Source organism: Aphelocoma coerulescens, unplaced genomic scaffold (assembly GCF_041296385.1).
Source record: "Aphelocoma coerulescens isolate FSJ_1873_10779 unplaced genomic scaffold, UR_Acoe_1.0 HiC_scaffold_181, whole genome shotgun sequence".
NCBI classification, from domain to species: domain Eukaryota; kingdom Metazoa; phylum Chordata; class Aves; order Passeriformes; family Corvidae; genus Aphelocoma; species Aphelocoma coerulescens.
Window position 1 is genome coordinate 318,609 of NW_027183529.1, and position 11,114 is coordinate 329,722.

The 11,114-nt window shown below is 43.9% G+C and overlaps 1 protein-coding gene across 1 annotated transcript in view; it reads right to left on the reverse strand.

Moving 5' to 3' along the window:
* Positions 1-10,458, reverse strand: part of EIF3CL (eukaryotic translation initiation factor 3 subunit C like) — a gene marked incomplete at its 5' end in the record, with an annotated part of 44,999 nt that extends 34,541 nt beyond the window's left edge. Inside the window, 6 exon segments of the mRNA XM_068998838.1 lie at positions 155-279; positions 378-463; positions 4,712-4,763; positions 7,683-7,808; positions 10,344-10,400; positions 10,402-10,458. Of these exon segments, the coding sequence (XP_068854939.1) occupies positions 155-279; positions 378-463; positions 4,712-4,763; positions 7,683-7,808; positions 10,344-10,400; positions 10,402-10,458 (503 nt within the window).
* Positions 10,459-11,114: the final 656 nt, after the last annotated feature.

Consider the following 11,114-nt stretch of genomic DNA (forward strand, 5'->3'; position numbering starts at 1 on the left):
AACCCCATTTTTAACCCTTTCTCCCCCAATTTCAACCCCATTTTTAACCCTTTCTCCTCCTTTCCCCCCCCATTTTTAACCCTTTCTCCCCCAACTCTCTGTGATTTTTACCCCTTTCCTGCCCCCGCCCCCCCCCTTTTCCCCAATCCCTCACTTTTTCAGGAATTTCGACGCCAGCGACGTGAATTTCCCGTCGTCCTCGTCCGACTCCGAGTCCGACTCCGAGGCCGAGTCCCCCCAGTCCTCGTCCGACTCCGACTCCGACTCCTCCTCCTCCTCCTGCTCCCCCAAAAAAAACCCCTCAATTCTCCTTTTTCTGCCCCAAATGCACCCAAATCCTCCTGGTTTCTGCCCAAAAAAAAAGCCGCTCCCGGTACTTTGTAGCGGCTCCGGGGCTCGTCCCGGTCCCGGCGCTTCAGGAAGGTCCCGGGATCGTCCTCGGCGCCCGAGGAGGAGGCGGAACCTGGGGGAGAGGAGCCAGAAATGAGCCAAAAACGCCAGGAATGAGCCCAAAAACCCCAAAAATGAGCCCCAAAAACCCCAGGAATGGCCCTAAAATGACAGAAATGGCCCTAAATTGCCTTAAATGACCCCAGAAACGCCAGGAATGAGCCCAAAAACCCCAGAAATGGCCCCAAAAACCCCAGGAATGAGCCCAAAAACGCCAGGAATGAGCCCAAAAACCCCAGGAATGAGCCCCAAAAACCCCAGGAATGAGCCCAAAACCGCCAGAAATGAGCCAAAAATGCCAGGAATGAGCCCAGAAACCCCAGGAATGAGCCCAAAAAAACCCAGAAATGGCCCTAAAATGACAGAAATGGCCCTAAATTGCCTTAAATGACCCCAGAAACCCCAGGAATGAGCCCAAAACCCCCAAAAATGAGCCCCAAAAACCCCAGGAATGGCCCTAAAATGACAGAAATGGCCCTAAATTGCCTTAAATGACCCCAGAAATGCCAGGAATGAGCCCAAAAACCCCAGGAATGAGCCCAAAAATGCCAGAAATGAGCCAAAAACCCCAGGAATGAGCCCAAAAACCCCAGAAATGGCCCCAAAAACCCCAGGAATGAGCCCAAAAACCCCAGGAATGGCCCCAAAAACCCCAGGAATGAGCCCAAAAACCGCAGGAATGAGCCCAAAAACCCCAGAAATGGCCCCAAAAACCCCAGGAATGAGCCCAAAAATGCCAGAAATGAGCCCAAAAACCCCAGGAATGGCCCTAAAATGACAGAAATGGCCCTAAATTGCCTTAAATGACCCCAGAAACGCCAGGAATGAGCCCAAAAACCCCAGAAATGGCCCCAAAAACCCCAGAAATGGCCCCAAAAACCCCAGGAATGAGCCCAAAACCGCCAGGAATGAGCCTGAAAACACCAGGAATGAGCCCAAAAACCCCAGGAATGAGCCCAAAAACCCTAGAAATGAGCCCAAAAACCCCAGGAATGAGCCCAAAACCGCCAGGAATGAGCCCCAAAAACCTCAGGAATGAGCCCAAAAAAACCCAGAAATGGCCCTAAAATGACAGAAATGGCCCTAAATTGCCTTAAATGACCCCAGAAACGCCAGGAATGAGCCCAAAAACCCCAGAAATGAGCCCAAAAACGCCAGAAATGAGCCCAAAAACCCCAGGAATGAGCCCAAAAACCGCAGGAATGGCTCCAAACCGCCAGGAATGAGCCAAAAACCCCAGAAATGAGCCCAAAACCCCAGGAATGAGCCCAAAAATGCCAGGAATGAGCCCAAAACCGCCAGAAATGAGCCCAAAAACCCCAAAAATGAGCCCAAAAAAACCCAGAAATGGCCCTAAAATGACAGAAATGGCCCTAAATTGCCTTAAATGACCCCAGAAACTCCAGAAATGAGCCCAAAACCCCAGGAATGAGCCCAAAAACCCCAGAAATGGCCCCAAAAACCCCAGGAATGGCCCCAAAAACGCCAGGAATGGCTCCAAACCGCCAGGAATGAGCCAAAAACCCCAGAAATGAGCCCAAAACCCCAGGAATGAGCCCAAAAACCCCAGAAATGGCCCCAAAAACCCCAGGAATGAGCCCAAAAACCCCAGAAATGAGCCCAAAAACCCCAGAAATGGCCCCAAAAACCCCAAAAATGAGCCCCAAAAACCCCAGGAATGGCCCTAAAATGACAGAAATGACCCTAAATTGCCTAAAATGACCCCAGAAACGCCAGGAATGAGCCCAAAAACCCCAGGAATGAGCCCAAAAACCCCAGAAATGAGCCCAAAAACACCAGGAATGAGCCAAAAACCGCAGGAATGAGCCCAAAAATGCCAGGAATGGCCCCAAAAACCCCAGGAATGAGCCCCAAAAACCTCAGGAATGAGCCAAAAATGCCAGGAATGAGCCCAGAACCGCCAGAAATGAGCCAAAAATGCCAGGAATGAGCCCAAAAACCCCAAAAATGAGCCCCAAAACCCCCAGGAATGGCCCTAAAATGACAGAAATGGCCCTAAATTGCCTTAAATGACCCCAGAAACGCCAGGAATGAGCCCAAAAACCCCAGAAATGGCCCCAAAAACCCCAGGAATGAGCCCAAAAATGCCAGGAATGAGCCCCAAAAACCTCAGGAATGAGCCAAAAATGCCAGGAATGAGCCCAAAAACGCCAGGAATGAGCCCAAAAAAACCCAGGAATGGCCCTAAAATGACAGAAATGGCCCTAAATTGCCTTAAATGACCCCAGAAACGCCAGGAATGAGCCCAAAACCCCAGGAATGAGCCCAAAAACCCCAAAAATGAGCCCCAAAAACCTCAGGAATGAGCCAAAAATGCCAGGAATGAGCCCAAAAACGCCAGGAATGAGCCCAAAAACGCCAGGAATGAGCCCAAAAACCCCAGAAATGGCCCCAAAAACCCCAGGAATGAGCCCAAAAACCCCAGGAATGAGCCCAAAAATGCCAGGAATGAGCCCAAAACCCCCAGGAATGAGCCCAAAAACCCCAGAAATGGCCCCAAAAACCCCAGGAATGGCCCCAAAAACGCCAGGAATGGCTCCAAACCGCCAGGAATGAGCCCAAAACCCCAGGAATGAGCCCAAAAACGCCAGGAATGAGCCCAAAACCCCAGGAATGAGCCCAAAAACGCCAGAAATGAGCCAAAAACCCCAGGAATGAGCCCAAAAACCCCAGGAATGAGCCCCAAAACCCCAGGAATGAGCCCCAAAAACCCCAGGAATGAGCCCCAAAAGCCTCAGGAATGAGCCAAAAATGCCAGGAATGAGCCCAAAAACACCAGGAATGAGCCCAAAAACCCCAGAAATGGCCCCAAAAACCCCAGGAATGAGCCCAAAAACCCCAGAAATGAGCCCAAAAACCCCAGGAATGAGCCCAAAAACCCCAGGAATGAGCCCAAAAATGCCAGGAATGAGCCCCAAAAACCTCAGGAATGAGCCCAAAAACGCCAGGAATGAGCCCAAAAACCCCAGAAATGGCCCCAAAAACCTCAGGAATGGCCCCAAAAACGCCAGGAATGGCTCCAAACCGCCAGGAATGAGCCAAAAACCCCAGGAATGAGCCCAAAACCCCAGGAATGAGCCCAAAAACCCCAGGAATGAGCCCAAAAATGCCAGGAATGAGCCCAAAACCCCCAGGAATGAGCCCAAAAACCCCAGAAATGGCCCCAAAAACCCCAGGAATGGCCCCAAAAACGCCAGGAATGGCTCCAAACCGCCAGGAATGAGCCCAAAACCCCAGGAATGAGCCCAAAAACGCCAGAAATGAGCCAAAAACCCCAGGAATGAGCCCAAAAACCCCAGGAATGAGCCCCAAAACCCCAGGAATGAGCCCCAAAAACCCCAGGAATGAGCCCCAAAAACCTCAGGAATGAGCCAAAAATGCCAGGAATGAGCCCAAAAACACCAGAAATGGCCCCAAAAACCCCAGGAATGAGCCCAAAAACCCCAGGAATGAGCCCAAAAACCCCAGGAATGAGCCCAAAAACCCCAGGAATGAGCCCAAAAATGCCAGGAATGAGCCCCAAAAACCTCAGGAATGAGCCCAAAAACGCCAGGAATGAGCCCAAAAACCCCAGAAATGGCCCCAAAAACCTCAGGAATGAGCCCAAAAAAACCCAGAAATGGCCCTAAAATGACAGAAATGGCCCTAAATTGCCTTAAATGACCCCAAAAACCCCAGGAATGAGCCCAAAACCCCCAGGAATGAGCCCAAAAATGCCAGGAATGAGCCCAAAATTCCATGAAATTATTGAAAAAGCCTAGAAATGATCCCGAAAATCCCACAAATTACTAAAAAACCTCAGGAACGAGCCCAAAAATGTCAAAAATGAGGCCAAAAACGCCAGCAACGAGCCCAGAAATGCCGGAAATGACCCCAAAATGCCAGAAATGGCCCCAAAACCCCCAGAAATGACCCCAAAAATTCCAGGAATTGCCCTAAGTAGCCAGAAATGAGCTGAAAACGCCAGAAATGACCAAAAAAATGCCAGAAATGACCCCAAAAACCCCCAAAATGACCCCAAAATGGCCCCAAAAACCCCAGAAATGGCCCCAAAATTCCCGCAATTATCCCCAAAGCCGCTCCTAAATCCCACAGGTGACCCCAAAAATCCCCAAATTTCCCCCAAAAATCCCCAAATTGCCCCCAAAAATCCCCAAATTGCCCCAAAAAACCCCCAAAACGACCCCAAAATGCCCGAAATTGTCGAAAAAACCCCAAATTGCCCCAAATTGCCCCAAACCTTCGGAGTCCCTCCGGCTTTTCTCCTCATCCTCGTCCGACTGCTCCGGGTTCTGGGGGAAAAGCACCAAAAATCCCATTTTTTAACCCATTTTTAACCCATTTTCTACCCCATTTTTAACCCTTTCTTTGCCCAATTCCCCCATTTCTTACCCCATTTTTTTTCTTAGTTTTTAACTCATTTTTATCCCATTTTTATCCCATTTTTAACCTATTTTAATCTCATTTTTCACCCCATTTCCCCCCCAATTTTTGCCCATTTCCCACCATTTTTCACCCAATTTTTCCCCCATTTTTTCCCAAATTTCCCCAATTTTCACCCCATTTCCCCCCAATTTTTGCCCATTTCCTCCCATTTTATACCCAATTTTCCCCCCATTTTTTACCCATTTTAATCCCAATTTTCACCCCATTTTCCCCCATTTTTCACCCAATTTCTCCCCATTTTTTACCCATTTTAATCCCAATTTTCACCCAAGTTTTGCCCATTTTCCCCCATTTTTCACCCAATTTTCCCACCATTTTTTACCCATTTTAATCCAAATTTTTTCCCATTTTTTACCCATTTTAATCCCAATTTTTTCCCATTTTTTACCCATTTTAATCCCAATTTTCCCCCAATTTTTCCCCAATTTTTGCCCATTTCCCCCCACTTTAATCCCATTTTTCCTGCTTTTTAATCCAAGTTTTCCCCTCTTTTTACCCCATTTTTCACCCAATTCTCACCAATTTTTCCCCAATTTTTGCCCATTTTCTCCCATTTTTTACCCAATTTTTCTCCCATTTTTTACCCAATTTTTTCCCATTTTTCCCCCATTTTAATCCCAATTTTCACCCCATTTTTCCATCATTTTTGCCCATTTCCCCCCATTCTTTCCCCAATTTTTCCCCATTTTTTAACCCCATTTTTAACCCTTTCCTTACCCAATTTCCCTCATTCTTACCCCATTTTTAACTCATTTTTATCCCCTTTTTATCCTCTTTTAATCCCAATTTTCACCCCATTTCCCCCCAATTTTTGCCCATTTTCCCCAATTTTTCACCCAATTTTTCACCCATTTTTTCCCAATCTTTCCCAATTTTTGCCCAATTTCCTCCCATTTTAATCCCATTTTTCACCCAATTTTCCCACCATTTTTTACCCATTTTAATACAAATTTTCCCCCTTTTTCCCCAATTTTTGCATATTTCCCATTTTTTACCCAATTTCTCCCCATTTTTACCCATTTTAATCCAAACTCTCCCCCATTTTTTGCCCAATTTTTGCCCATTTTCTCCCCTTTTTTACCCATTTTTTCCCGTTTTTTACCAATTTTAATCCAAATTTTCACCCAATTTTCCCCAACTTTTCCCCAATTTTTGCCCATTTCCCCCCACTTTAATCCCATTTTTCCTCCTTCTTAATCCAAGTTTTCCCTTTTTTATCCCATTTTTTAACCCAATTCTCACCAATTTTTGCCCATTTTTAACCCTTTTTTCCCCCATTTTCAATCCCATTTTTAACCCTTTCCTTGCCCCATTCCCCCCCCATTTTAATCCCATTTTTCCCCCATTTTTCACCCGATTTTCACCCAATTTTCCCCCCAATTTTTGCCCATTTCCTGCCTCATTTTTTGCCCATTTTTCCCCCATTTCACCCCATTTTTAACCCTTTTTTCCCCATTTTCAACCCCATTTTTAACCCTTTCCTTGCCCCATTCCCCCCCATTTTAATCCCATTTTTCCCCCATTTTTCACCCGATTTTCTGATTTTCCCCCAATTTTCCCCCCAATTTTTGCCCATTTCCTGCCCCATTTTTTGCCCATTTTCCCCCCGTTTCACCCCATTTTTAACCCCATTTTTAACCTTTTTCCCCCCATTTCAACCCCATTTTTAACCCTTTCCTTGCCCAATTTCCCCCCATTTTAATCCCATTTTTTACCCGATTTCCCCCCAATTTTCCCCCAATTTCCCCCCAATTTTTGCCCATTTCCCACCCCATTTTTTGCCTGTTTTCCCCCCGTTTCACCCCATTTTTAACCCCATTTTTTTACCCTTTCCCCCCATTTTCAATCCCATTTTTAACCCTTTCCTTTCCCAATTTCCCCCCATTTTAATCCCATTTTTCACCTGATTTTCCCCCAATTTTCCCCCGATTTCCCAATTTTTGCCCATTTCCTGCCCCATTTTTTGCCCATTTTTCCCCCATTTCACCCCATTTTTAACCCTTTTTTCCCCCATTTTCAATCCCATTTTTAACCCTTTCCTTGCCCAATTTCCCCCCATTTTAATCCCATTTTTTACCCGATTTTCCCCCAATTTTCCCCCAATTTCCCCCCGATTTTTGCCCATTTCCCACCCCATTTTTTGCCCGTTTTCCCCCTGTTTCACCCCATTTTTAACCCCATTTTTTACCCTTCCCCCCCCATTTCAATCCCATTTTTAACCCCTTCCTTGCCCCATTCCCCCCCTATTTTAATCCCATTTTTCCCCCATTTTTCACCCGATTTTCACCCAATTTTCCCCCCCAATTTTTGCCCATTTCCTGCCCCATTTTTTGCCCATTTTTTGCCCATTTTTCCCCCATTTCACCCCATTTTTTACCCTTTTTTCCCCCATTTTCAACCCCATTTTTAACCCTTTCCTTGCCCCATTCCCCCCCATTTTAATCCCATTTTTTACCCAATTTCCCCCCATTTTCACCCGATTTCCCCCCTGATTTTTGCCCATTTCCCACCCCATTTTTTGCCCGTTTTCCCCCCCGTTTCACCCCATTTTTAACCCCATTTTTTACCCTTTCCCCCCATTTTCAATCCCATTTTTAACCCTTTCCTTGCCCCATTCCCCCCCATTTTAATCCCATTTTTCCCCCGATTTTTCCCAATTTTTCCCCCAATTTTCACCCGATTTCCCCCCGATTTTTGCCCATTTCCCGCCCCATTTTTTTGCCCGTTTTCCCCCAATTTCACCCCAATTTTAACCCCTTCCTGACCTGCCGGTAGGCCGCGATCTGCCCCTCGTAGTCGCGGTTGTATTTCCGCAGTTTTTGCCTCAAAGAGCTCAGAGCTTTGGCGTTGTTTTTGTTCATTTTCTTCTTCCCCTCCTTGTCCTCCCAAAGCTGCCAAAAAACCGCCCAAAATGAGCCAAAATCGACAGAAACCCACCCAAAAAACCCCGCCCCGAAATCGAGGAAAAAAATCGCCACAAAAAACGGGGGGAAATGGTTAAAAAATCCCGCCCAAAAATTTCCCCAAAAACGGGGAAAATGGTAAAAAAATCCTGCCCAAAAATTTCCCCAAAAATGGGGAAAACAGTAAAAAAATCCTGCCCAAAAATGGGGAAAACGGTAAAAAACTTCTGCCCAAAAAATACCCAAAAATGGGGAAAATGGTAAAAAATGCTGCCCAAAAAAATCCCTAAAAATGGGGGAAAATGGAAAAAAAATCCCACACAAAAATGAGCTAAAAACAGGGAAAATGGTAAAAAAATGCTGCCCAAAAATTTCCCCAAAAATGGGGGAAATGGTAAAAAAATGTTGCCCAAAAATTCCCAAAAAACCTGAAAAATTCCTTGCAAAAAATTCCCAAAAATGGTAAAAAAATCCAGCCCCAAAAATGGGGAAAATGGGAAAAAAATCCTGCCCAAAAATGAGCCAAAAACCTGAAAAATTCCCCCCAAAAAACTCCCAAAATTGGGGAAAAACGGTAAAAAATCGGCCCCAAAAACCTGAAAAATTCCTCCCAAAAAATCCCCAAAAATGGGGAAAAAATGGAAAAAAAATCCTGCCCAAAAATTCCCCAAAAATCTGAAAAATCCCCCTAAAAAATCTCCCCAAAATCCCAAAAAATCTGAAAAAAAAAATTCCCCAAAAACGAAAAAAAATTCTAAAAAAAATGGTTAAAAAATCTTGAAAATAAATCCCCAAAAAAGTAGAAAAAAATCCCAAAAAAATCTCACCAAAAAAATCCCCAAAATCGGGAGAAATCCTAAAAATCCCCACCCAAAAAATCTCCCAAAATCCTGAAAAAGAACCCCAAAATTGAGACAAAAATGGGAAAAAACCCTCCAAAAAATCATTAAAATACCTAAAAAATGGTAAAAAATTCCAAAAAATGGTGAAAAATGCCAAAAAAAAACCAGAAAAAAACCCAAAAAACACCTAAAAATATTCTAACCCCAAAATCTGGCAAAACCACCCCAAAATTGAGACAAAAATGGGAAAAAAAAACCTCCAAAAATTCATAAAAAATGCCTAAAAAATGGTAAAAATATCCCTAAAAATGGTAAAAAAAGCCAAAAAAAACCCAGAAAAATATCCCAAAAAATCGGGAAAAATCCCAAAAAATTCAAACCCTGAAATCCGGCAAAACAACCCCAAAAATGAAACAGAAATGGCAATAAAACCTCCAAAAAATCGTAAAAAATGCCTAAAAAATGATAAAAAAATCCCTAAAAATGGTAAAAAAAGCCAAAAAAACCCCGGAAAAAATCCCAAAAAATCAGGAAAAATCCCAAAAAATCCCAAAAAACACTTAAAAAAAATTCTAACCCCAAAATCTGGCAAAATGACCTCAAAATTGAAACAAAAATGGGAAAAAATCCTCCAAAAAAACCGTAAAAAATTCCTAAAAAATCGTTAAAAAGTCCCTAAAAATGGTAAAAAAAGCCAAAAAAGACCCAGGAAAAAAATCCCAAAAAATCCCAAAAAATCCCAACCCCAAAATTTGGCAGAACAACCCCAAAAATGAAACAGAAATGGGAAAAAGACCTCCAAAAAATCACAAAAAATGCCTCAAAAATGATAAAAAAATAAAAAAAAATGGTAAAAAAAAGCCAAAAAAAACCCGGAAAAAAATCCCCAAAAATCGGGAAAAATCCCCAAAAATCCCAAAAAACACTTAAAAAAATTCTAACCCCAAAATCTGGCAAAATGACCTCAAAATTGAAACAAAAATGGGAAAAAATCCTCCAAAAAAACCGTAAAAAATTCCTAAAAAATCGTTAAAAAGTCCCTAAAAATGGTAAAAAAAGCCAAAAAAGACTCAGAAAAAAATCCCAAAAAATCCCAAAAAATCCCAACCCCAAAATTTGGCAGAACAACCCCAAAAATGAAACAGAAATGGGAAAAAGACCTCCAAAAAAATCGCAAAAAATGCCTAAAAAATGATAAAAAAATCCAAAAAAAATGGTAAAAAAAGCCAAAAAAAACCCGGAAAAAATCCCCAAAAATCGGGAAAAATCCCCAAAAATCCCAAAAAACACTTAAAAAAATTCTAACCCCAAAATCTGGCAAAATGACCTCAAAATTGAAACAAAAATGGGAAAAAATCCTCCAAAAAAACCGTAAAAAATTCCTAAAAAATCGTTAAAAAGTCCCTAAAAATGGTAAAAAAAGCCAAAAAAGACCCAGAAAAAAATCCCAAAAAATCCCAAAAAATCCCAACCCCAAAATTTGGCAGAACAACCCCAAAAATGAAACAGAAATGGGAAAAAGACCTCCAAAAAAATCGCAAAAAATGCCTCAAAAATGATAAAAAAATCCAAAAAAATGGTAAAAAAAGCCAAAAAAAACCCGGAAAAAAATCCCCAAAAATCGGGAAAAATCCCCAAAATTCCCCAAAGGCCCAAAACCGCCCGTTTTGACCCCAAAAACCTCGTTGAGGTAGTCCTCGAGGTCGGCCAGGATGCGCAGGTAGAAGCGGGGGACGCCCCTCGCGGTCCACGACCCCCTTGGCCTTGGCCCAGGCCCGGCCCAGCAGCTCGAACTCCTGAAATGGGGCAAAACCGGGGGAAAACGGGCAAAAGTGGGGAAAATGGGGGAAAATGGGGGAAAGGGGAGGGGGATAGGGGGGAAAAACGGAGAGGAAAATGGGGAAAAATGGGGGAAAATGGGAAAAAATGGGGAAAAATGAGGAGGGGAATGAGGGGAAAATGGGGAAAAAACGGGGGGAAATGGGGAAAAATGGGGAAATGGGGAAAAATGGGGAAATGGGGAAAAGGGGAAAAATGGGGAGGGGAAGGGGGGGAAATGGGGAAAAAACGGGGGGAAATGGGCAAAAATGGGGGAAAAATGGGAAAAAATGGAGAAAAATGAGGAAGGGAATGGGGAAAAATGGGGGAAAATGGGGAAAAATGGGGAAATGGGGGAAAAATGAGGGGAAATGGGGGGAAAAATGGAGAGGGGAATGGGGAAAATGGGGGAAAATGGGAAAATGGGGGAAAAATGAGGGGAAATGGGGGGAAAAACGGAGAGGAAAATGGGGAAAAATGGGGGAAAATGGGCAAAAATGGGGAAAAATGAGGAGGGGAATGGGGGGAAAATGGGGAAAAAACGGGGGGAAATGGGCAAAAATGGGGGAAAAATGGGGGGAAATGGGCAAAAATGGGGGAAAAATGGGGAAAATGGGAAAAAAATGGAGAAAAA